General features: G+C 40.3%; 1 protein-coding gene across 8 annotated transcripts in view; it reads left to right on the top strand.

Moving 5' to 3' along the window:
- Positions 1-25617, top strand: part of ELAVL4 (ELAV like RNA binding protein 4) — an 83217-nt gene extending 57600 nt beyond the window's left edge. For all 8 annotated transcript variants that reach the window (XM_037404689.1, XM_037404683.1, XM_037404680.1 and 5 more), the window contains exons 3-7: positions 5083-5186; positions 15618-15771; positions 16173-16398; positions 17773-17811; positions 22138-25617. In XM_037404689.1, the coding sequence (XP_037260586.1) occupies positions 5083-5186; positions 15618-15771; positions 16173-16398; positions 17773-17811; positions 22138-22465 (851 nt within the window). In that variant the 3' untranslated portion in view covers positions 22466-25617. The remainder of the gene's footprint in view (positions 1-5082; positions 5187-15617; positions 15772-16172; positions 16399-17772; positions 17812-22137) is intronic.
- The last annotated feature ends 1549 nt before the right edge of the window (positions 25618-27166 follow it).

The raw sequence follows: 27166 nt of genomic DNA, 5'->3' as shown, positions 1-27166 counted from the left end.
ATTTCCCATTTGGAAAATATGCTGCAGTTAACTTGGCTTGTTGGGCTGTAATCTTGGGTTTGTCCTATCTAAATGTACGTATTTGTCATTTACTGACGAGCTTAAGTTGCTTTGCACCTTCGCTCTGTCCTCTTTGTTCTTATCCTCTCACCCTGTCTTTCTGCAGTCGATTACCTTCAGGAGCAAGGAGTTTGGGTTTTTTCCACTCATCAATGGAAATAAACAGTGTAGGGCCTAGTAGATCTGTTTCCTGAGATAGACCTGTAGGAAAACATATTTCTGGTTATTTCCTATTCACAATTCTCAGTTAGAGATCTGTTGGCTGATTTATATTTTTTTAATCCATTTAATGTGTGCCATGTTAATTTCGCTTTGGTCAATTAATAAGCAGTACCAAATCAAGTGCTTTATAGAAGACCAAGTATATCAATGCTATTAAATCGACATTCTTAAAATTTATAAGTCAAACATGTAATCTCATCAAGAAGGATGTCAGTTTAGTTTGACAGAATCTATTTTCTGTAGACCTAATTTGATTTACATTGATTTTATTACCCCTCTCTAATTCTTTATTATTAGAGTCCAGTAGCAAATATTCTGTAATTTTGCCTTGCTCAGCATTAGACTGATGGACCTGTAATTACTCGGTCATCCAGTCTTCCCTTTCTGAATTTAGTGCAAAATTGTCTTTCCTCCAGGCTCCTAGAATTTGTTCAGTGCTGTGAGAACTGCTGACAATCACAAGAGAGCTATTTGCCCATTTCTTTGGAGTCTATTCTATGCAAATAATCCAGATCATCTCATTTAAACATGTATAATTTTAGGACCTCCTGTTTAACATCCACCTGGGTTGCTAGTTAGTACTTTATAGAGCTTCTTCAGGTATACATAACACATCTGTTTTCTCTGTACTATTCCCTGTTACTATTAGTATCTGTTGATGAGTCAGCATGAGTCTTAAGGGATCTTTGTTCATAATCTGGAAGAAAAAAAAAAAAGCTTTTGTTATTCCAACCTTTACTAACCAGAAGGGTTTTTTCTGGGGTTTTTTTGTTTATTTCCTATTACTTTTCTGTTCTAGCTTACATTGGTTCTTAATCTCTTAATATCTCTTAATTTAAATACGGAATTGCCCTGATGAGACTGGCTTACAAAGGAAGTAAAAGCAGGTGCAGGTCTAACTGGCATCGCCTTTTTCATAGTTGCAGGTTTTTGCATTTACAGGTAAATATTATAAAAAGGGTGTATTGATTTCTCTATATTCTTTCTTACAGTTTGTTTTAATCTTTGTGATTTTCAGCTCTGAAATGGAGCCCTTTATGTACGTTACCAGCTTGGGCTTGGCTCTGCATATGGGTGGGTTGTTTTAAGACTGTCAAGTCCTTGATAATTTTTAACCCTGTTACTGTGCACTTCTAGATCTGGTCTTTACCAGATAGTAGGAGGTCCACTACGCCTTTTCTGCAAGCTAGATAAAACATTCAGAAAGAGCAATGGTAATAGTGATATAACAAGGTGTTGGTTTACTATCATCCAGAAATAATCTCTTGCCTGCCCTACTGAATCGCAGCATGCAATGAAGTACTGGATTCCAAAACGCAGAAAATATTTACTATTTACGGTGCTGTTCCTGGGAAGTGTAGCATGGGAATGAACTTCAGTGTCTGTGTGGGATCCCACTGAGAGGTCCAGCTGCTTGCTTCATGCTGCCAGATTGCGTCCAAAGCAATGTTACCCTTTTCAAGTAGGTGCAGGGAGAGTACACGATAGGGGGAAAAAAAAAAAGTTCATACTGCTTCACCACATTCTGAAAAAAATCTTTCTCTTCTTTCTCTACTAGTAAAGATTTTTATTTTTTAGTATCTAGATACTGTGTTTTGTCTGACGTAAGGTGTATTGCTCTTGAGAGTAATTTAAAAATAATATTTGTAGCAGGATGTATTGTATTTTTAGTTTCTTAGCTGTAAATGTTTAGCACACTAAAACTTTATGATATCTGCCAGCAGTTGTAAAGCTTTTTCACAAAATGTGGGGTTTTTTTCAGAGTTTACTTTCTCTTCGGTTTTTTGAGCTATGGGGGGTGGGGGGGAGCTATCTTCATTCAGTGATGGTGTTTAGGGGAGATGCTTGAAAATACAAAATAAACCAAAAAAAATATACCCCTGATGTAGCAAGCTTTTAGCAGAAAGATGCTCTCCCTTCAGCTTCACTGGTACAATATGAGTCATATGGCCGAAGGCAGCAACAGGAGTTTGCTGATTGAAACCACTGCACCACGATTTCTGTGGTCTGCAAAGGGTGTGGGGTTTGAGGTTTCTTAAGATAAAACATGTTTTTGTTGAATTAACAGAAATTCAGTGCTCAAAATGCCCAGTAGACCCACCCTTGTTGTGAGACTGTAATACAGCGAATATAGCAATTAATATATTTGATATGAAATCTTAACCAACAGCTTACGAGTAACAGGCCTTAAACTGTATTACAAGTTTTGTATATAGTCCTGAACATCACAAAATATACTAACAAGAAGAAATCATGTTTCTGTGTGCTTATTCTTCTAAGCGAAATTGTATGACAGTGTAATTATTTTCTTTAAGCCCAGTTCTGCAGACAGGCATGGAGACGGCTTTGTGTTAGTACTCCTTATACCTCACCTTGGAGAAAATACTTGTTTGTTTCCAGTTGGTGGTGAGAAAGATGATAGCTAAATAACTTGAATAATGTTACTGGAGAACTCCAAGGAAAAGAGTGAATGGTCTATGAGATTTTTGTATCATGATTTTGCTGTTATTTCCCTTTCCTACAGTTTGTGTTGTCTAGGCATTTGTTATCCATGGGTTTGTCCTTGCAGAAGTATTGACGGGGAGAAGGTTCCTCTGAGAGACTATTAAAAATCATCGTACATATTGTAGAGATTGGTCAGACCATGTTCCTTGAGAGTAACAGTGGCTGGACATGGAAGCCTGTGTTCAGGCAGACTGACATAAACCCCAGGGCCTTGCGTCAGCGACTCCTGTTACCTGCGTGCCTCTGAAGGTTCATGGGTGGTTAATGTGGAAAGTAGCGACACAAACTTGGGTTTTCTAAGCCCTCATCCTTCCTCCATAAAAAGTGGTTTGTCTCCTAGAGAATGGCTTCCTTCTGCCTAGAACTGTTGAGGGTTAAATATATTAAGGATTTGATGTGTTCAGAGGCACAGGGATTGGGGCTGTATAAAATCTCAGGTAGGCAAGAAGAGGAAGGTACAGCACAGGAAGTATCTTCATAGTATTTCTGCTCCAGACTTCGTGCTCAGTCAGATTTCGGCTCATTCTTTGTTAATGTCGTGTAACTAGGGTAAGAATATTTTTGTTGAGATTAATTCAGCTTTCTGGGAAGACTAGATATGTTTTTATACATTTTTTTCTGAAGTTAAATTGATTGGATGGAATTGCTCCCTGGATATATATGTAGGTTAAAAAAGCCATTTCTAATCCTTACGCCTGCATGTGGGCATTTTAAGCATGAACTGTGGTGTTTCCATGGATTTTTAAGGTCTTTTATTGCATAGTTAGCAGCTTTTAATGCTTTGAACTGATTTCGTAAGACAGAAGCGCTCCCTGTATTTGTGTTACAGCAAATGCTGTATTTTTGGTGGCGTCTGACTTTGAGAAACACACAGATGCTTTTTTGTAGTCCAGGAGACAAAGAAACAAAGCTTTGTGCTTGGGAGGCAGGATCCGTGCCTCCAGGGTACATCAAGGCACTTGGTGTGCAGCTGCTCTCCCAACCTCCGCTTGCTCCTGGTGAGCAGGAGCTGGATTGCTATTTGCTGCTCCTGCAGATAGAAATCTTCATCCACAAGTGCTGTCCCCCTCCCTGGGAGGGATGAGAAGCATGGTTGAAATAAAGGACCACTTGCCTGCCTGCTCAGGCTCGCTTGTTACTGAAATTTTGATTATCTGTGTGTGTTTCTAAGTGTATGTGCCTCACCAAAAAAAAAAAAAAAAACCAAAAAAAAACCCACCAAACCAAGCACACACAAAAAAACCCCACCAAATGTATAAGAATTGCTTTGTTTTCCAAATCTGCAAAATAACTTCAGTAGGAGGCTCAAGAAGGAAGGGATCTGGAAGGGGCTGTCTGTCACGTTGCATTAATAGATTTGATGCTGCAAAAATGCTGTTTGGGAATTGGGAAAAGGTCCCTCTCTGGTGTGGGTGTTCGCAGCCCGTTGCAGACCCACAGCTCTGTCCTTGTGCTGTGTGCGGGAGTATCTGTAGTGCTACCAGCACGGCCTCTCGAGCTCCGTATTACTTTACCCGGTTAATAACCCGGTCTCCTCTTTCTACTGCAAATGCAAACACGGATCTTGCTAGTAAAACAGAAGCTGTTGAAATGATTTTGGCTGCTAAAGTGGGCTCCTGCCATCCCGTGCGCAGCGGCAGTTGGTGTACTGTTTTGGTTTTGCCGTCATCTCTAGTACACAGAGGAAAGCTTTAATGCGGTCTCTGACTCTACTGCGATTTGATCTGTCCTTTCTCTTCCCATTTACTGGCTGCTCACCGAGCAATAAAACAAGGCGTAAAGATGGTTGTCTGTTTCTCAGTCAGCTGCTTCAAGGTTAATGTTAAAACACCATTTCCTGATTTTTGTGTTTTAAGCACTTACAAACAACAGCAGAAAAATTGGGGGGTGGGGGGATCGTTTTTAGGAGGTGGCCTCATCACTGCTTTGCCAGGTCAGCCATCACATTTATTAGGAATTCAGCACAAAACTATTACACGGTTCTGCTGCTGTCAAGCCTCATACACATGCTTTTTGGTAAACTCCTGGGGAGGGCAGGGTGGGGGGTTGCTGCTTCTTGTTTTTGAAGCAGGCTCTTCAGAGCAGCATTTTAAAATGTTTGTTTGCTTCCAGTGTATTAATGAAATAATGAAGTGGTGAAGAACGGCATAGAGACCATAGGGGAAAGCAGGGATGGAATGAACAGTGCAAGAAAATTGTGTTCCCACTCTTGGAAGCTTTTCCTGTGCTTTAAAAAAAAAAAAAAAAAAACACATCAACACTGAGGCCTTTTTTTTCTTTCTTGTGTTTCAACAGGGCAGAGTTTAGGGTATGGATTCGTTAACTATATTGATCCAAAGGATGCAGAGAAAGCCATTAACACTTTAAATGGACTCAGACTCCAGACCAAAACCATAAAGGTAAGACAATACAAAACGCCTTTTGCACAATTCAGGAAGTGGTGAAAGTAGTTGAAACGGTTTCTGGCAATTTCATCACTATTTTAGTCTCCATTGTAAGGGGGCTAACGAGCTCCTCCTTGGAACAATGGGAGGACATGCAGGAGATGAAATCTCTCTTCTCTCAAATTGATGCTATTGTTAAAGGGAGGAAAGTAGCAGGAAGCTCCCTAAAGCATTGCAGTGAGGCTTAAATGTAGAATAAAACAGCCATAGTGATAGTTATCCATAAACAGGTGAAGTACCTGACGGTGTATTCATAAGGTAGAGGTTTTCTTATGTTTTAATAGGAAATACCTTGACATGGAGCTCTCTTTTAGTGACACTCATGTCATTATCAGGTGTTGAAAGTATGTTTGTCTCAAGTTAGAATATGTCATTCTCCAAAAAACAAACAAACAAAAAAAATGCACCACATTTCTTCTCAGTTTCCACATCCTTAGTTTGATTTAATCTTTTAAAAGCTGGAGGCTTTAGAGATCCCACTGAAGTCTCTCACTTCATTGTAATAGACCATTAGTTATTCAATGACCTTCTTTAGTGGTCTCACAAGAAAAGCAAGCTTCTACACTGTCACGTTTTTTGCTGCATGGCTGATAAAGCTTTTTTGAAACAGCTCATGAAAGATTTCCACATCCCAAATTCTGACAAATAATATAGCTTAAGGAATGTGAATCAAAAAATTGAATGCAAACAAACAGCAGATCTGATTTATCTAAGACTTTGATCGTATTTAAATGCTGCCTTTTGATTTGTACTATTTTCTTAATTTTTCTGCTGTACTTAATTTGTATTTCAAAGGCAAAAATGTTGAAGAACATAAAACCAGAATTTTTACTTCTGAAAATACTGGTTCAAACAATGTCAGTGATTTTTGTATCTTGCAAAAAAAGATACTGTATGGTCAATACTTCAGTTGTACTTATCCTTTCTCATTAAAGGTTTTGGTTTGGACAGAGTGGTATTTGGGAAAGCAAAAATATTTATTGTAGTCCTGTGCATCTCTAAGGATGGTTTCAAGCAAGTTTTTTCCTGGTCTGTTTCATTAGTGAGGAAGTCCTGAGCCCGAGGGTTGTCAAAGTGGTGGGGTAGCTGCATGGATTGCGTAGACATAGCTATTTCCAGAACCTCCCTTAGACCAACAAAGTTCCATCCCATAGATATATATGTTGGCCATATATCAAAATGCTCACAGCATGGTTTTGCACAGTTAAATAGAAAAACTTACAGGAATGTGTAAGGCAAGGCAGCAAAATCTACAGTCTTATCTGCTGCTGCAGGTGGAAATACACGCTTGGACTCAGCAGTTTCCACTTACAATGAAAAGTTGAACAGTAAGTTGCTCTCCAAATTGCTTTTAAAGGCACATTAGCAGGAAAAATACAGTATTCTGAAAGTACTAACCTATCTTCTAAATTCATTAAAAACTCAGTAGAACTTGAAAAAATATAGAGCAGTTTTTAATGCAGCACTTGTACATTTTGAACATTATTCAGCTTTAGCAAAGGTGCTATATTTCTCATCCTAAGTACCTATGTTGCCTCTTCTGATTTTTGTGAGTCTTGTATTTGTATTCATAATATTCCAAGGCTACAGGAAACATACAAACTACAAAAACTGCAAGCCACCCAAATATTTTACATGTGTGTCTCATGCAAAATTAAACTATTATGCCTTCCTTTTATCGTGTATAGTAACATCTTTGTTATCCATGAACTTCCCACGCTAAAACACCTTCGCAGAATATTTTTTTCTTTGTTTTTAAATTCAATATAAATTTTAGGAATATAAGTAGTTTATTAGGTTTAGGTTTTTCGTGATTATTAATAGCTAATATACTTTTATAGAATGTGCCATTTTGTCAGACTCTTGAAAGCTGTTAAAACTTAGTAAGAAGCAAAGAGACTGACCTAACCCCACATGCACAGGAGCTGCATAATTTCTCCAGTGGCTGGGAAGATGTTTTAGGCTATTTTTTAAATAAAATTGTTTTCAAGTAAGTGTTTATGCAGATGCCTGAAACTGACCCAGGAGAGCTTTCTGTTCAAATAGCCAAGCTTTGGACACATGGACAACTAATCAGCAGTTTCCAACCCAATTTTTAATTGCAGAATTGCATGCGATCACCTTACCTTACCCCCCTTGTAGGATTTGTTCTCAGAAATCGTATTAGATCTGATTCCTTGGTACTGTGTGGTGGGGATAGAGGTTTCCCAGTGTTCGTGCCGAGTAGTGAATCGTGTTTTTACCGCTCCCAGCAGCCCCCATGTTGCTGGAGGCATCCCTAGTTTCTAAAGGGTTGTGAAGTGATGAAAAATCGTCCTCAGCACCACTGAAGTCTCCTAGCTTGCCTGTTGCTCCCACACGCCCCTTTCCAGCCTCTCACTGTGATTCATTATAAGGTTGAAGTATTTTAAGTCGTGGAATTTATTTAATTGTCAGAGCTGATTACTTTAGTCTAGCTAGATACCCTTTACCATTATTAAAAATGCACCTTCAGTACATCGAAAGAGCCTGTCTCAAAAGAACATATAGAAAGGGATTTAGTGGCATATAGATTTGCAGGCTAAAAAATATTTAATTAAATACTAGAATAACATTGAGCTGGAAAAGTACTAAGCATTACTTTTTACGTTTTCGTGAGTGTGGTTGGTTTTTATGGCCTGGAATAAATCCATAACGTCCTATTGATGGATAGGCTGATGGCCTCTGCCCAGGTACGCTGGGTAGCTGCAGCCCTGCAGGTAGCATTTCTCTGGCTACCTTTTGGAAGCTGTTTTGATAGAAAGTTGAAATTAATAATTTGTGAAAGTCCCTTTTACAGGGGCAAATTACTTCCGCTTGCCAAGGTCACCTTGGTCTTGATGGCTTGCATCCCATCTCCTTGCTCAAACAGTTGTGGTCTCTGCTGTCCCTTATACCTCAACTGAACATCAGCTGGCTGGGGAGGGTCATTTTTGCACTCATTTTTTGACCTATAACGCTTAATTCCTGCTTTAAAAAAAAATATTTTTCTGTATGTGTCCCCAAATCCTGTCCTTCTCACTTCGGTAACATTTTTGTGGCAGCTTAATGTTCTCTCTCTCCTGATGCCTTGCAAAACAGCCATGCAGTCACAGGAGGACCTGGTTTTATCGCAGGATCAGCAAAACAGCTAGGCACAGTCTGTTCTCAGATGTGCGGACTAAAATAACTGAAGAAATGTTCTCTTTATTATTTCATTGTTACAATAAATAACCCCTTTTCACTGTAGCAGCTAAAATATTTCTGTGCGTTTTATTTAAGTCAGTGATGCCCTTTCAAGTCAAAGTTGAGAGGTGACTACGGAGTATCTGTTTGGGGAAGCATTGAAGGAAATGTTATGCATTTGGTGGTAATAGGTTATAAACGTTATGTTTGTCCTCAGCTGATCATAGTGTATATTTTATTTATGCCATTTCATAACATCATCATCATTTTGTGAGGGAGAAGGGCTTCACTTTATTTTTTACAGCTAAAGCTTGACATAATTCTACAAAACAGCTTAGAATGAGGGAAGATACAGCATGTGTTGAAATAAATATATATTCCAGAAATTGAATCTATTTTTAGAAATTAAATTTGCCCATCCATAAAAGCATACGAAAGGTCACTGCTGCTGTTGAAGATTGCCTGGCAATTCGGTTGCATCAAATATCAGAAAGAAAATGTGTGATGCATGGGGTACAGATTGTTTAAACTGTGCTGCTTTGTCCCGAAAAAGGGACAGCGTCTGAAAGGATGCGAAGGAAGCGTTTTACAATTTACATGGGGATTCAGGTGACCTGGCTTCGTGTTGGGGGACGCTGGAACAAGGGCAGAACAGAGTTTTGAAAGGAAGTTTGCAATCTAAAAAGAGCCAGCGACCCCCTGAAGTGCAGTCTTGTGTCCCCCTCTCCTTCCTGCTCTCTGTCGTCTGAGAAATAGGTTTGTTTCTTTCTTCCCTCACAGGAGCAGGTAGCATGCTGTGACACTGCTGGAGCAAAGGGAGAAGCCTCCAGTAAGGGGAGAAGGAATCTGGGTTCTCTTGAGCCCTTGATGCCTTCTGTATTTTGAATCCGTGAAATCTATCAGATGATAAAATAGCAAACAGATGGGGTCATTCCTCTGTGGTCAGATGCTTCCTCTATTTTAATTTTCAGTTAAATGAATAAACAACATGGAATATAGCTACTGCTATTTTAACACTTCCTATTGTTAGTTCAGAATGTTTACTTCGGTGTTACTCTCCTGTTTTGATTGATAGGACTGCATGGTCCTTGTTTAAAATACAGTGAATAGGGCTGTAGGAGAAAATACTACTGTGTTTTCTGGAAATAAACTAGTAATGTAACTGCCCAAAGATCTTGCTATTTATCTGGGTTTCTCTAGCGTTTTTTTTTTAAATGCCAGGTATTTCTACAAAATTCAGGCTCTAAATCTGTCCATGTTAATTCTTGTAATTGTCTGCAAAACTACAAACCACACTGTCACTGTAGGGTAACCAAACAACAGCAGCCTCAGACTTCTCTGTCCTACAAAGTCATTTGTCAAAAAGATTGCCTTGCAGTCATGCTCAGCAGTGAAGGAGGCGTGGGAAGCACAAGGCCCGGGAGGAGGAAGGCTGCAGCAGTGAGCAATGGGGAACAGAGCTGCGTCTTCTGCACCCCATCCCAAACTGTTTGGAAGGTAGCGGGGGGACACAACAACTGGAGCTGCAGCCAGAAAATGCTGGCTTGCTGGCAGTTAGTCACAGAGCTCTGGTGTCGGGTGCCCTTGGTGCAGTGCTTTGCTGAAAACCTTGTATTTTCCACCTGTGTTCTCCCATAGCTTCCCCAGGGGCTACCTGCCACTGAGCCAGCCAGCCACCACCTGCAGCTGCTTCTCCTGGTGAAGAAATGGGTGGTAAGGGGAGGGTGTGTGGAGAGGTCTGGGGATACTCTGATTTGTAGGGGAGCTGGGGAAGACGAAATAGGGGGGAAGGCACAGAGAGGGCTTAGGTGTTCGGTGGGGGAGAGGAGAAGGGAGGGTCCGGGAGCTGGAAGGTACTGGGATCAGCGAGGCCCACTGGCCTGTGCAGAGGGACCTGCATTTTTAAGTTGCCCGTGCGTACAGTTGTGCTGGCCTCGCTGTGCGTACAGGCATGCCGTGTGTGCCGCCCCAGTGTGCTCTGCCAGCCCGTCGGCTGCCTTCAGACGCACCCAGCTGCGTTCCCCCCGAAGTCCAGCAAAGCTTTGTAGAGGGCAGAGGTGTAAAAGAGCATGTACTCCTTTCCTTCCCTGTAAATTCAGATTATAGCATTTGCAAGCTGCAGATTTAGGATGTAGTTGTTCTGTGTTTCCTTTTTAAATTAAAGTAATTGCTTGTTCTGTTTTGTGGTAGCTCAGTTAGTCATAAGAGGGGTCATCTGCTGTGACTGCTGCACCCTGGGGCAAAGCTTTGGACAAGAAACTTTAAAGATGCCACAGACCTGGAAACCCTCAACTAAGTTTGCTTAGTTTCTGTTCTTCAGGAACCTCTGTCTGTGTAACCTTTTGGACTTTGTAGTGCTTGTTAACAAATCTTCTTTCACCCTTTGTGCCTGTGGTGATGTCGTGGCTCAAAGGACCTCTCCGTGCTGCCTTTGAAGGTTCAGATTTGGCTCTGCTGCTTTCAGCAGGCACCAGAGTTTTTACCTGTTAGTTTTGTGCAACTTCTCTTAATCGTGATTTCTCTGAACTCAGGTTTGCCAATGAGTCCTTTTCATTCCACAGAGCCAGAGCAGCCATTTCTCTTAGCCCTGCTCTTGATACAGCCGGAGTGCTTCTGGGTTATTATCTGTGGGGTTTTTCCTGAAATGATGGAATAGACCATTGTATCTTACCTGCAATCATAATTAAACCCAGCAAAATGGCATTGAATCACTCAACAGTAAACTGCATCGTCACTCCCCTCCATCCCCCAGCCTAGGGCTTGGAGAAGAGATAAAGGACAGAGCAGTAAAGCAGCAGATGTGAAAATACTCCATACTCTGGTCTTCGGCCTTTGGACCAGAGAGCTTTTGTCTATGCTTGTCCTGACAAAGCACATAGCTTTCACAGGAGGGTTCCTCAAATCTGTGTGTTCGCACAAAATTAGAGCATGGGTGAGGGCCTGGAAGCAGCTGTGGGGAAATGTCTCTTCTGGCCACAGCCCATCCTCTGGTGTTAAGCAGATTTTACTTGTAGTTCTGTATGTGTGTGAAACAAGTGAGAGCGTGCTTATTTACGTGTGTGAAGTTCTTTGGTCATGTTAAAGCACTTGCATACCCGTGGAATAAGAGGCGTTCAGTGAAGGAAGGGTTGTTCCCATTTTACACATTTGGACATCAGGCAGAAAAAAAGCGAAGTGGCTCACCCCAAAAGTCAGGTGAGAAATCCTACATCTTGGAGCGTGTTGTGCAAAGAGACAAAGCAGTCTTGCAGAATTAACGTCACCAAGAAGTTCAGGATTTTTGAATGTTAAACTTTTTTGGAACATGCCTAGGGAGTCACTTAATGCCAACTGCATCTTTATCTGCTTGGGCTGGAGAGGGGTCCCAGGGATGGCAGGTTTGGTGGCCTGTGGGTGCCTGTGCTGCTGTGCACCGCTCTGATTAAGTCTCCTGACTGGTTTTACGTTCCCCAGGTGAGTGACACTAGATGTGGAGCAAGACGCACGTCTCCTTGGAGAAGTTTTCATTTTGAAAGATGTGAGCTGCTGTGTTGCCTGTCAGTGGATGTTTTGAGTGGGGAAGGATGGCTCTGCTGGCAGAGCACATCGTTTCAGGGAAAGATGATGCCATTCCTCTTTGGAGCATGTGGGAGTTGAATTTTGTGAGGAAGCTTCTAGAAATGGACCTAATGTTTGAGAAGTCCGGGTTTAGTATATGAGCTGAAGGCATCTCCTGCGATGAGCAGCAGTGAAGCAGTTAAGTGTCAGTGTTTAAATGGCTGCTGTTACATGTCCAGTGCCTCCTCTCTGTATGGCAAATGGGATGCGTTCATGCCTCTGGGTGCCTTTGCTGTGGGCTCTGACTTGGAAAGACCAGACCGCTTCAATTTACCTTCCGAGGAGTCTTGAGGTTATAAATTTTTCAAAAAGTTTTCTATGTGGGAAAATAGGTGGGAAATTAATAGGGAAAATAATTACTTGAGGATATTTTCTGTGCTCCTGAACAAAAATGTGCATGACCATGGAAGATAGGAAACGCTGGACCATACAACTCCACAGTAGCATTTGGGGACAGTGGTGCAGACCCGTGAGATGGGTGTTTATACTGAAGAGAAGCCTTTACGCAGGCTGATGTTCAATGTCAGATGAGAAATACCCTAGCAAATGTCTTTTGCTGTTACTGTGTGTGTGTGTGTGTGTATATAGAGATATATGTATAGTTTTATAGAGGCTTAACATTGGAGGCCAGAAACCCATAAAGTGAATTATGCAGTATTAGTATCTTCCTTGCAAATTTGACCGGAGAACTTGTAAATGATCTTACACAGTGAAATATAACAACATCATTCAACCTCCAGCCGTCATACAGGTGGACAAATGTTTTATTCTGAGAAATGCCTGGGACAGAGTAGGTCGGTGTTCACCAGCTCACTTAAATTTTTTTGTCATAGCTAGGATTTCCGTACTCTTTTTCAGCATCCTGTTTCACTATAGGGTGCCAGCACTGCCGTGAGCTAAAAAATAATTCTTAAATGTGAATATAAAGAATTAATGCAGCATCTTCACTCAGTGCTTAGCACTTTTCAGTGATAAAATGGGAGCTGGTTTTGGTTCCCATTTTAACTTCCACAGCACAAGGAGCGTCTGGTCAGGGTGGGCGATTTCTTCCTTTGATAACTAACACGGGGGAAGACATCCCCAGTGCTAACTGAATAATGGCTTGAAAGCAGGATGGCACAGTCTAACCGATCGATTTGTCATTGGCTGACCCGAGAGGGAAGATGAAAAAGATTCTAAAGCAGATAAATAATTGACATTACTAGCCTTGAGTCCATTCAGCTCACAACCTTTTCTCCTTGATATTAAAGACAGCCGAGTTGCTGTTGGCAGCTCCTTTCTTTAGCCCAGGCTCCTCTGCAACCTGAATGTTTGATTGCAGGAGGAAATAAAAATTAGACCTGAGCGGCAATAGGTGGTTACATATGCTGTGAGTAGCTGGATTTGCGTGTGTGTGCAGCCTCTCCTTCCACTGCATGTCTGCATGGCCCACAAGAGGAGAGTATTTTCTGTTTGAGAAATGCAGATAGATAGATAAATAAAACGTCAGGCACTTGGTGCTTGGGAAGTAGTGGGTTTTTTCAATATCCCAATACTTTTCATCTTCCCTGTAATGTGGCATTTGGTTAATGAATGTGCCACAATGAGGAAAAAACCCAAAGGAAACCCCTGGCTGTTTTCCCAGGAACTTTATTAATTTTGCGGCTCTGAGTTTTGAGGAATAGGTAAGGTCCCTACCCCCACTCGAGAGAGGCTTTTAAGTGTTTTTTAAACCATTATTCCTAAAGTGGGTTAAACTGTAGGTGTCGGAACCCTTACAGTACCTTCTCAAGGTAATTTTGCAGAGTGTGGAGGGAGTCCGCTTTTCCAAATGCCCCAGCATGGGGCACGAATGAGAAAGCACTAACAAGAGACCACCAAACCAAGCATCAAAACCAGTGGGTTTTCAGCATGGTATCTATCCGTAGGTGAAAGCACAGGGTAGTTTATTCTGGTCTCCTCAAGCACCTGGCTTGATCTTAGTTACATAAAAGCCAAGTGGTGCTGTGTGTGTTCCGGTCCTGGAGCATCAGACGGTTGTTTGGGACCAGCAGTAAGTGACTCCAGTGCTGCACCCCATCATCAGGAGCTCATGGGCTGAGGTCCTAAATTGCTGAGGCACAAAACAGTTTCCACCCTGATACCCTCTCCCTTTCAGCACTGATCTCGGCACCTGAAGGTTTGTCTGCTTGTGCCTTGGTGCTGTGTGCCTCCTGAGCTTGCCTCAGTTGATGCAAATGTTTTATCTAACCTCTTTTCCACATTTCTTTCCCTAAATTTTCCCACCTCCTCTCTCTAACCTTTTAAACCTAACATTTACAGAGAAGGCTATGTACAAACATGTAAGTTATAAAGAAGTTGCCAAAAATCTTAAAAATCTAGAATCTTTAGAGTTTGTCTGCTATTATGCAGAGAAGATTGTGGAAGCAAATATTAGTCATTAACATCATTTTCTGTGAGTCAACATCTATTTTTAGGTGTGGAGCACATAAAGACAACTCTTTGACACATAGCACATAAAGACATCCATTTGACATCATTTGTGTTTGGGCTAAGGCTTGGGAAGAGGGGAAGACAGTTGCTGAATGCATTGTATTCATAATGGGACACCCCCCCCTTTCCTTCCAAGACACATTTTAAAGATGTAACACAGGAATGTATTGATCTGTTTATATTTAAATAGATCAAGATGAAGTACAAAATCTTCAGGTTTGGCTCCAGTGCTATTTCAGATGTGCTGCAAAGTAATTCTTCATGATCCATGCTGAATACTTGCCATTAGGCTTTATCCAGGAAGTATTTTTATTATGTTAAATGTGTGTATTCTAAATGTATATATTTTAAAAGTGCAGAAGGCTTTTTATGCACATACTATAATTAAAAATCTGATTCATAGGTAGAAGAGCAGTTAAGAGTCTTGATTTAATAATTTTCCAACTGCATACATGCAGTGCCTCGGCTAGATTTTTCCTGTTTGCTTGGTCATAATGTTTTATGGTCTGGTTCTGGGCTTAGAGTACAAAGGAGCTTCTCGTGATGAATTGCAGATATGACAGTGAGTGTCGGTATACAGTTCCCTGAGCAGATGTTCATTTAGTCTAATTTCACTAGTACTTTACTGTTCATCCAGAACAGCTCTCGCCAGCTCAGGATGAAAACACAAAGAGAGAGAACTAAAGATCACTCTGCAAATAACCTGATCTGTTTCAGACACTTGGAGCAGGGGAAAGAAAGAAAAAAAAACCACACACACACAAAACCGTGCTGGAACTTCAGTGCTATGTATGTGCTAAGGTTATTACAGGTTGGATACAGTAAATCATCCATACACCCACAACTCATAGGGGTAAATTTACAAAGCCGTGCGTAGGAAGTTGCACATTAATCTACCTCGGAACAATAGTTATTTTATGACTGCACTTAAAGAATGCTTGCATCTGTTCTTAAGGTCTCTCTAGCTCTTCCTTTGTTCTCCCAGCCTTTCCTGGCACTGCTGGTTTTGCAGAACAGGTAACATCTGAACTGGAGGGTTATTGCTAGTGAAAGAACAGAAAATCATCGGTCTGTTTGAAATGCAAAGGGTGGGTCTGGTGTGCTAATCTGCCTTTCCTTTTCCTCAATCCACAGGTGTCGTATGCCCGTCCAAGTTCAGCATCGATCAGAGATGCGAACTTGTATGTCAGCGGCCTTCCGAAAACAATGACCCAGAAAGAATTAGAGCAGTTATTCTCACAATATGGGCGCATCATCACCTCACGGATTCTGGTTGATCAAGTCACAGGTTAAAATAAAATTTTTCTTGATAAATGCATGTTTTTCTGGAAATGGCAAAATTGTAAATGCTTGTTGGCGGTTGGGTTCTAAGACAATGTGACTTCTAGTGTAAAATGCCATACCTGGTTCTTTATAAGCTAACTGTTTGGAGGCGTAACTGCTGCTGCCTCTTTTGTGAGGGATCTCAAAATGCAGAATGTTGTTTACTTAAAATCGTTCTTTTCAATACGGATGGAGAGTATTCAGTGCGCTGGAGAGTACAGATGGGGAAGAGCATTTTTCTTTATAGGCCTTTCCTTAATTTGCAAGACATATTCTGTGAAGTCAAAACCAACATGCAGTTTGTTCATTACATAGGTGAGGCTGTTCCTACAAATATTCATCTGTTCACATGTTTTTACTTCCCAGGGGTTTCTCGAGGTGTGGGATTTATCCGTTTTGATAAGAGAATAGAGGCAGAAGAAGCCATAAAGGGACTAAATGGCCAGAAGCCTAGTGGTGCTACAGAACCAATTACTGTGAAGTTTGCCAATAACCCCAGCCAGAAAACAAGCCAGGCACTCCTTTCACAGCTGTATCAGTCTCCCAACAGACGCTACCCTGGACCACTTCACCACCAGGCTCAGAGATTCAGGTAATTACCTGGAAAAGAGCTGAAGTCCCACCAGCAACGACAATGTGGGGCAGGTGCTGCGCAGGAAAATATGCTTTAGTTCCATAGGCTGACCTGATTTTCTTTGTAAAATTAAATATTCTTTCCTGGAGAATGAGGAGGAAAATCTGCTGACAGCAGTAGTCATGTTGTATTTACTAAAACAGCTGAAGTACTGTACAAACAGATCTCATGAAGGCTCATAAAAAAAGGGAGGACAGAATAGAGTTACACTGATAATCAAACGAGCAGTGACTATCCTGTTCTTTCTCACTTTTTTGGTAACGCTTTTATTTTCTGCTATATTATTACAGTTTTGATGCAGCTTAGACTTTGATGTTAATGACAGCGGATTGGTAGCAGGAAAAAAAGCTGAGTCTGGTCCAGTCAGCAGCAGTATCATTAAATTTATTAGCCTGAGATCTGCTCTTAGTATAAAGAGACCTTGTATTAGTCTTTGGTGTGATTCTTCAGATACTTTCAGGGATGTTTTATGCTTTGCATTCTGAATATGCTGTTTCCATCTGATACATAAGCTAGAGTTAGTGATGCATTACTCTTACCTTTGAGGATAATTTTCAGGCAGCCTAGCATTCGAATAAAAAAGTCTGCCTTCAAAAAAAACTTGGACATACTTGCGTAGCTGAGTTGCATACCGGCTTTTAGAGAATTATTCAAAAGTAATTTTAGTTTTTCAGTAATGAAAAGTGCTAATGAATTAAAGATTATAAGAAAAAAAAGTCAGTCATCAGATACTTTAAATTTACACTTGGTTTTGTGTCTTTGGCATGCAGCTGTGTCCATTGAGGTTATCACTGAATCATTCCATGGATAGAAGGACTTTATTGTGCTCCCATGGAAAACAGATGGTTATATTCTGCAAAATTTGGTGGTCATTTGACATATTGTGAAGGATTAATACTAAGTATATGTAATATAGCGAGGAAGAATTTTTCCAGTTCCAGCAATTCTGGACTGTAACATTCTGTTTCTAAGTTAACTGTAAATATAACGTGAACAGTTAAATTATTTGCAATAACTTCATACTAATATTGTCTTTTTAAAAAATAAAAAAATATCAGAAGTGGATTTTTTAAAACCAAACGCAGGAAATGAAGAGGGTTTTTTTTCTCTTAAGACCGTAAGCAAGTTAAAAATGGCTTTAAATGCTGTGGTAGAAACTTAAGCACAACCTCAGACTTAACAAATCAGGCTGGGAGTTGTTAGGCTCCTTAGATGTGTGGGAAACTTGTTGAACGCTTCTTCTTTGAAAATGGAACGCTATTAATAATAGTTCCATTGAGCGATCTTGCCATCTGTGAGACATTAACCCAAAGACCCTCCTTCTCTTTTCAGGCTGGACAATTTGCTTAATATGGCCTATGGCGTAAAGAGGTAATTAGAATTCCACAGATTGCCAGATGTCCGTGTTGGCACAGATTGGTGCTACAATTTATTTTTTTTAATTCACTAACTTTATTTTTTTTTTCCAATTCCTTCTTTTTCTTCCACCAGCATGTCAAATTCTTTTTAAGTTTGGACTTCAGTTGGTTTTGTTACTTTAAAGGCCACATGCAAATTCTGTGGGTTTTTTTCAACCTTTTTTTATTTACAGGTGGGTTTCTCAAATGGTTTAGGTGCAACAGCTACAAGCATTCAAACTGCAGTCACCCTGCTAAATGGCACTTTTTCCAGAATCAGAACTATTAACATACGCTTTTAACTAATCTCTGATCTGATAATGGAAAATTTAATGTCTAAATCTCATAGTTTTTCTCCTACATCTGGCTTCACAAGTTTGACTTGAAAATATAGCTGTGTGCACCTTAATCAGCCCTAAGTTTCTTTTGTTACAGGTTTAATACTTTGAAATTTTCTCGGTGCTTGAGATTTCATTTTTTGTTTAAAATAGCTCTGTGTGTTCGTATGTTTGTGCACGCATGTCTGATAAAGCTCAGCTGATTTGTAAATGTTTATGCTGTTTCATGAGTATGTTAATGTTTGATCTGATAGCTAAAAGGAGTTGACGTGTTGTTAGTGTTTCTTCTAATGGCACACACCAACGCAAGCGAACCTCACAGCAAATTAAAGGTGTAGTCTTATTCCTGATGTTACCGTAAGATGTCCAGCCATCCCCCACAATTAAGATGAGAAAATACTACTTAATCTTCTGAAATGGTCTACTCACCACACTTGAAAATTGAGCTTTTTCTTTTTTTCAAAAAGCTCATCCTGTAAAACGGTATGGTAAGTATATCTTTGCACTAGCTAGTAGTGGACAGCGGTATGGGTTTTAACTACTGCCACGGTAGCTATCCTACAAATCAGAAATCTTAAGACTACTTACAGTAGTAGCACAGAGGCTGTGTATCTTTCCAGAAGCACTACTTCTGGTGTTCCTTAGTACGTTTGTTACCTCTGTGATATCCGTAGTGGCGATGGTGATACGATGAGTCAGAACTTACCACATGATTTTATCACACATCACTTCTGCATTCCCCCATCTCATTTGTGTCTTGATTTCTTCTTCTGCCGAAAACGTGGCAGGACTCAGCCTCGAGTATCTGTCAGGTGTAAGTTGGTGTCAGAAGGATGGGTTTGTTCAGGGAGTTTTCCCTGTGCTGCTGCTTCTCTGGAATTGCACTGGTATGTGCTGCGGGACAAAGGGGGCTTGGTCTGACCCAGGGAGTGTTTGAATTCAGATCTCACAGGACCTGCAAGAGGGAAGAGAGTGCGTTACCTGCCTCTCCGGGTCACGTATCTGCTTTCTTCGTATTCAGAGTCTGCAGTGTTAGTCTTAAATCACAAGAGTATTTGTTTTTTAGGCATCTTGAATTAGTTCTCTCCTCCCAGCCAGTCTCGAAAACTTGTACTTGCACTGGCAAACCCCGTATCTACAGATGTAGGGTGACAAAAAAAATCCTGTATGGATAACAGTTTCTGAAACTGCCTCTGAAACATCTGCGGTGCAGCATTACTGGGGCTGAGGGTCGGTTCCTTCTTTCCCTGCGTGAAGTATGTGGTACTGATGGAAAATGGAATGTGCTGATGTGGAACAGAGGTTTTAATGATGCTAATTTCAGATCACTTGCTAGTAGCAAAGCTACTTACGCAATAGGTTATCTCCTATTTGTGTCAACACACTTGCACTAGTTTTGTGCATGTTTTCTTGGATTTACAGCAGCTCCTGTGCTCGTGGTACATAAATAGTTGAAAGCTGCATGGCTCCAAAAGGTTTCCAGAGAAAAACCGCTCTCCATTACATCGGTGCAGCATTCCTTAAAAATGCAAAACTTTAATGACATACTATGTGGCATGCACAGCTTTGCATTGTACAGATTTTACAGTAACGTTACTTACAGGGTAGTGTATACATTCATGTTGTACTTCATATCAAATTTAAACATTACAGAGAAGGAGCGTTTGGCTTCCATACGTTACCAGCACAGTTAGCACTTGTCAGCAGCGGGCTTAGTCCCACCTTCCAAATTTCAAAAGAAGCTGAAGCTCTTGGCTTGTACGAGCTCTCGATCCTGGCCGCCTTATTTACAATTCCACGTGGGGTGGAAGACGCGGTATAAATTGGCGTTGTCCAGCCACCTTTGTTTTGAGCAGCTGGGGAAATACCGTGGGTGAGAGCCCTGCTGAACCATTGTGATAATGTTACTGGTTTCAGTATGCAGGAGAGAAACTAAAAAGCTGTTGAGAGCAGGGTTTGCAAAAGTGAAGTTCAGTTGGAAAATTGCCATGTGTTTTTAATAAACTGGCTGCAAACCTGTATGTATGTCTGAGGATCCAGTGCTGTGAGCATTTGTGAACTCATTTACAGCATAGCTACACCCCAGTGAGTTCCTTAGCTTAAGATATATATTCAAATGGCTTTTTTTGCCTTGAATATACATATAAAGTGCCATCAGGAGTCAACAGAATAGTGAGCAGCCATCAAGTGTGTAGTTACTTTTATGGTTATTTAATATAGACTGCATAATATTGTGCAGATTACTAAATGTGTGTGAAAGTATTGCGAGTGTAAAAGGAGAAGCTCGGGAAGGCACAGGATCACTCGGCAACACTTGATTCCCCCCTCCTCTCCTCCAGTCATCTCAGAAAATCCTGAGGAATTTCAATTCAGTTCTGGTATTAAAACTCATCATACTAAAAGGTACATGTGAAACTGGATTTTTATTAAGACATTTCCTCTGTGCAGTTGTTATTTTAAAACCTATCCCAAAGTGTAGCTTCAGAAAGCATGTCATTTTTTTTTCAAACTGATGAAAGGAAAATTATGTTGATCCTGAGGGCTGATACATCTTCATTAATAACCTGAGTCACGGGCTGCGATGCACCCTCCTTGCTTTAACGGGTGACTACAGTGGTGGGGGAGCGGGGACGGCCACCGTGCTGTTGCCCATGGCTGCTGCTGGGGAGGCCTTGACAAGCCGGAGGGAAGTGGTGAAATTCAGGAAAGGCAGATGCAGAGTTCAGCCCCTGGCTGCTGCCTTCAGCTCCCCACAAGGGGCATCAGGAAGGAGATGAAGCCAAGCGCTTCTCGGAGGTCAGCTGCAAAGGGACAAGAGTCAGCAGTAACAGGTTGCAGCAGGGGAAATTCAGCTGAGTATAAAGGAAAATCATTCGCAGTGAGGATGGTGGAGCCCTGGAGCAGGGCTCCAGGATTGGAGTTCCCTTCCTTGGAGACTCTCAGAACTTCCCTCTGCAAGGCCACGAGCAGCAGATCTGATTTGAGAAGTTAGCCTTGCTTCAAGCAGCAGATTGATCAGGTGACCTCTGGAGATCCTACCCAGCCTGTGTTGCTCTATAATGCCTCTGTGCTCATAAACATACTACCTGGCTTCAGCTCCTCTCTTCAGGTCTTCAAGCTGAAGAAAACAGGTGCCAAAATACAGTGAGGGGGGAAGTCAGGGTGCTGTATGAGATTTCTGGAAGCTTGTCTCTCTGCGTTGACTATCCAAAGAACCTAAGAGCCTGTTCTGGACATCAGGTCTCACAGTGTGAAGGTATTAGTTGACATGCTCATTAATTATGTGCTGTTTTACTTACTCTACAATGGCTGCATAAATCTTCTTTTAATATGTGGCCAGCTTTAGGACTACTTTATTAACTGGATATTTTTTGGCAGTATGTGTCAGTTAAGGACTGTGTTAAGAGGAGAATCAAAATCTACCGCTTACAGATGTCACTCTACATCTAATAGTATTTTCAGCTGAAGAGGCTACTGTTACAGCTGGATCCTGACAGTGGCATTTCATATTTAATCTTTAAAATACTTCTTGAAGTTTGTTTGGGTTTTGTCACTGCAGACCAGTGAAAGGTAAAGCATTAGATCTCAGTTTCCCTGAAACTACGTTATTTTAATGATGGGAGAAGGTGGCAAATTCCTACAGGCCTTTTTAAACAGCATGTGCAGGCCCTTTTTGTCTCAAGATTGGCCTTAAGCGTTCCTTTTATTAGGTCTTTGTGTATGTCTAAGTAGGGCTTCTCCTTGAAGGGAGATGTGTTCATGCCCAGATTTGGTCTGTTTTATTTAGCGTAGCTCCCCGCCACTTAAGTAGGAGTTAGAGACTGAGGGTGGCTATGTAGTCATCTTCCAGGAATAGGATCAAGAACCTTCATTAACATCAGCTTACTGATTTTAAAGTCTTGGTTCCATGTAGCTTGTGCCAAGAGATATATTTAGAATAGACCCCTGTTTTTACTTGGTAGGTTTTCTCCGATCACAATTGATGGTATGACGAGCCTTGTCGGAATGAATATCCCTGGTCACACTGGGACTGGATGGTGCATCTTCGTCTACAACTTGTCTCCTGACTCGGATGAGAGCGTGCTGTGGCAGTTGTTTGGGCCCTTTGGAGCAGTCAATAATGTCAAGGTGATCCGTGATTTCAACACCAACAAGTGCAAGGGATTTGGCTTTGTCACCATGACCAACTACGACGAAGCTGCCATGGCGATTGCCAGCCTTAATGGATACCGTTTAGGAGACAGAGTATTGCAAGTTTCCTTTAAAACCAATAAAACCCACAAATCCTGAATTTCATATCCTTACTTACTAAAATATATATATATAAATATATATACGAACAAAACAAAACAAAAAAAAAACTCTTCAAGGCTTATATTCAACCATGGACTTTATAAGCCAGTGTTGCCTAAGTATTAAAACATTGGATATCCTGTGAGGAACAGGAAAGGATTTTATAATGCTTAGAAAAAAAAAAAAAAACCTTTGATGCATTGAATGTTCTTTCATAGCTGTCGTTGTTGAATATAATATACATAGATAACAATGTGCAGGGATTTTTACCCGGCCAGCTAGTTTTACTACCTTCCTTGAAGGTGGGTCTTTTTAAGATGACCATTCACTCATTTGAAAAAATAATAAAACAAAAACAATTTTTACGAACTAATGGGATTAAAAGCAAGATAAAAGGCTTTTGTTTTCTTTTCTTTTTTTTTCAAAACATTGATTGAATCAGATTGGTAAACCCCCCACATAAATTAAAGAGGAACAATAAAAATTGCAAAAAGAAGAACATAATTTTGCAACTTTTTTTATTTTTCCTTTTTTCTTTTGTATCATGTGAACTAAACAGTCTTCTGTTAGGGAATGGGGTAAAGGGGGATACCTGATGACATAACAATTTAAATAACATTAACAATGTTGCCAAAGAGGTGGTCTCTTTGCTGAAAATGGGTTTCAAGAAAAATCTATTTTTATAAAATATAAAGAATTTTTACAAGAGAATCTGGATTTGAGAAAAAATATTTTGACTGGCTAATTTAGGGGAAATTGACAACTTTGTCATGTTCATACTGCACTGGTAACTTTTTAGAGATCAAGATGTGTGTTTTAAACTGGATTAGTAGATTGTTTTTTGAAGGATGGGCTACAAACAGATGATCTTCGTATCTTTTCATAGCATGTAATAAAAATATTAAATACAGTACGGGAGAGTGTTCTTCCCAGGCACGCAGTTACCCACAGTCAAAACCCAAAAGCAAGGAGATGAGTTGCAAGACGGTTTTTCTTTAAGTCATCAGTATGGGATATCAGCAGAACAAAAGTTAAAAAAATTAATTTTTTGATCAAAAACTTCCTTGGTTTGAGCAGTAGGTGCTACAAAATTATTTACATATCTTAGTATCATAGTTAAATGTAATGTGTTTAGAAAAAATACATTTGCTTTAAATTTGTTAAGAATTTTCAAATTCACTTTATAGCCCAAGCTAATATAATTGGGCTGTGTTGGCACATTTGGAACACTGTTTATGTTGCTTGAAACACTTATTTATTTAATTGCCGATGTGATGCATATGGCCAAAATCAAATATAGCTAGTTTGGCTAGTCTACTTATTTGTTTACTTAAACTATGGGAAGAAGCATATTATTGTGTCATTTTGTTGTGTGTGTATGTGTATATATAATATAAATATATATATATATAAAGTTATTTTTTCTTTTGGTTAATTTATTATAAGTTGTAACACTTTGCTAGTTTTGTTTGTATATGTCTTAAAATGTTTTCTTATGATACTTAAGTGACAGAGGTATCAAGGTAACTTGTGTAGAAATATTGTTTGATATATTGTCATGTTTGTTGTGAATATTTTTTCTTACTGCACAGTAGAAAAGAAAACAACTGGGTCTTTATTTTAATGTAATTCAGATTGGGGAAAACAGAGCTAAGGGAACAAAATGACTGAGGGGGTGCTCTCCCATGTCCAGTGCACTGATCATTTTAGTATGTTTGTGCTTTGTACGGTTATATATTTAAAACAAAAAAGGGTCATGCTCTTCCCTGAGTACTAGAAACAGTTACTCGCTATGCATAATCTAGTTGATAGTTAAATTTGCTATTGCTTTTCTTGTCTTGTTATATAAAATCTTTTCAATACAAGTTTAGTCTTAATGGTAATAAAACGTTATGGTTATTTATAACTTGTGCTTATTTTGTGCATTTTTTCCATGCTATACCCACTAACTGCATGTAGACTAAGTATTGTTTTTTCACACTGAAGAGGCAAACTTTTTGTAGTAGACAAATAACTAAAGCAAAGGCTGCATCATAATTTTATCAGTTTTTTACTTTAACAATGTTAGATTTTAGTTTAAAGGAACACTCATTCAATGTTCAGGGAAACCTTTATACATCATCTGCTATGAATGAGCGCAGTTTGCTGGGAAAGTTTTGATGCATTTGCTAAGCATTAGTGGGGAAGGCATGTCAGAATCTTTTCTCTACGATGTGTTTTACTATCTGAATAATAATAATAATTTAAAAAATCTTTCTTAGGACCAGGCAGTTGTATACTTTAGTTATAATGAATGACTTCATGTTAACCTTGCTAGTTTAGATCATTTCTGAGGGAAAGTATTGTAAATGTTTTTTTCATAACCTTGTTGTGTTTGAATTATTTGTACTTTAATTGTCCAGACAATAAATGAAAGTGTGTAGAATGGCTATGGACTTTCCACCTTTTTAACCGTGTTCAGATGCTTTAGTAATCCCAGCCGCACCTCAGCCGAGGTAGATGATAGCCTGGTTTCAGAAGCAAGGTCTTCAAGAAACGTACTAGTCAAACCAGATTGAGCATATTCATTATTTGTTTTTCCTTCTGAAGGTTAGAAAGACTCGGCCATTTCATTTGAGATGTTGAACATGAAATACCTAACTGTAACTTTACTTGAATGTGGAAGCTACTGAAGGATTTCTATCATATACAGTATTTTTACACAATGAAAATATGAACTCAGTCGATATCAACACTCAACCAAAAGTAGCAAGCAAATTTCAGCATTAATACAGTTTTTAAGCCATCATTTAGTTCAACTTTTCTATGAATATGCTATGAATGTCATGCAATATGAAACAGTGTACATACTATCTGCTGTACAACAGTCTATCTATATGATCACATTCCAAATCTGGTTCTTTTCACCATGTGTTCTAACTAGAGTTGATACTTCTTTCAGTTGACTTGTTTGAATCCCATTAATACAAATATTCACTTCATGTTTATGTTCTGTAACATTCACTAATTGAGAATATGTACCTTGTAAAACTGCAGCGTTGAATTTCGTAACTGAGATTAGGAAAACTATATCAGAGGGCTGGATGGACTGTGTGGTTCTTCAGCTCCTTCACCTATTAATAAACTTGTGTTTTTGTGAGATTAAGTTACCATGGTGGTTATAATAATTAATTTCAGGCCACAGAAGGAGTTTGTTCTTTAAATTTACACCTTGCTTAATTCATCCTTAAGCCAACCTGACCATGCCATAGTAAAACACAGAAGTTACTAATTTGCTGTGTTTAAATGACTTGGCTCTGAACAACATCATCCTTCCATCTATATATGTATATACACACACTTTTGATGATATACATATATGCAGACACTTCACAACATAGTGTGACATGCACCAGCCCATTTTAAAAAACTGCACTTTCCACTTAAGCCCATAGTAAATAGTGTTCATTTTAAAATAACGCTACCTCCATTCTAACATTTCTTAGGTTCATTGCCTGATTTTTCTGACAGCGTGAGGTACACAGAAGAAAGGACAGGAAGAAAGCAGTGAGGTGACAGTCACCTTACACTCTAGATGCTCTTAAGACCGAAAGGTGACTGTGCCACACTGGCATTTTGCTGTTGACTTCAGACAGGCCAGTTTTGATCTAGATTATTTCCCCCCTCCCCCCTAAAGGTTGGCTGCTGATCTACATCCCGTTCATGTAAGGTACTTCCCCACTCTGCCCAGCCTGCAAGCTGTGAGCTGCACGAAGGCTCCCACAGGACAAGGCAGTGCCAGTTTTAAGGATCCGGTATGTAAAGTTTGGTGCCCCTTTTGAGAGCATCACAAATGTGTGCTAGATAAAAGTGGTCACAGATGGGCCCTTGGTTCACTACATCGATCCTATCTGAGCATTTTTAGAAAGTCTTACTGAAACACAATTTCTGCCCAGCTGGGATCAGAAACAAATTTCACTAACGCTCATTCAAAGTAATCAAGTTTTATATTTCTTTCCTGAAAGGGTAATCGCTCTTTCTGCAATTAGCAAGCCTGCTGCATAAACGGAAAATCACCTGGGGGAGGGCATTTCAAGTGTGTTCACTTTATATAATACTTCAGACTACCTTGGGCACAGAGCTGGGCTCTGAACGAACAGAGAGGGGAGCGTGCATTGAAAATGATGGCCGATACGTGCAAGCTAGCAGTGAGCTACTCCAGTGTTTACTGTGGGAAGGTGGCTTACCTGGTGCCGCTGAATTTGTAGCAAGCACACGCAGCCAAGTAGTCTGGTGCTGTTGATGGTTTTCATTGGAAAGGCTGGGCAGGGGTGCCGGGTCTGCTGCACCGCAGAGGCTGCTACCTGGGAACCTAAACCGGCATCGGGATGTAATTAATGGGAGGGGCACAGCCAGAAGGTGTCCCGGGCAACCCCTGTCTCCAGCACCAGTAGCAGGAGCCAGGCAAGACTTAACTCGCACACGTCACTTACACGACCACGGATAGGTGAGGTAAAGCCAGGTCAGCGTGTGATGACACAAAAGATTTGCTCCCTGCCCTGGAGATCTTGCAGACTGAGCTCACTGCACGGAAGTAATTCATTGTGCACACAGAGCAAAATGAAAGGAGATCAAATCCCGCGTAACTACACAAAAGCTCTGACATCTCCAACTAATCCAGTATCTCTCTTCTAAAAATAACTGACTTCTTAAACCCAG

Source organism: Falco rusticolus, chromosome 11, assembly GCF_015220075.1.
Source record: "Falco rusticolus isolate bFalRus1 chromosome 11, bFalRus1.pri, whole genome shotgun sequence".
In the NCBI taxonomy this organism is placed as follows: Eukaryota; Metazoa; Chordata; class Aves; order Falconiformes; family Falconidae; genus Falco; species Falco rusticolus.
This window is presented reverse-complemented; position numbering and strand designations above follow the sequence as displayed.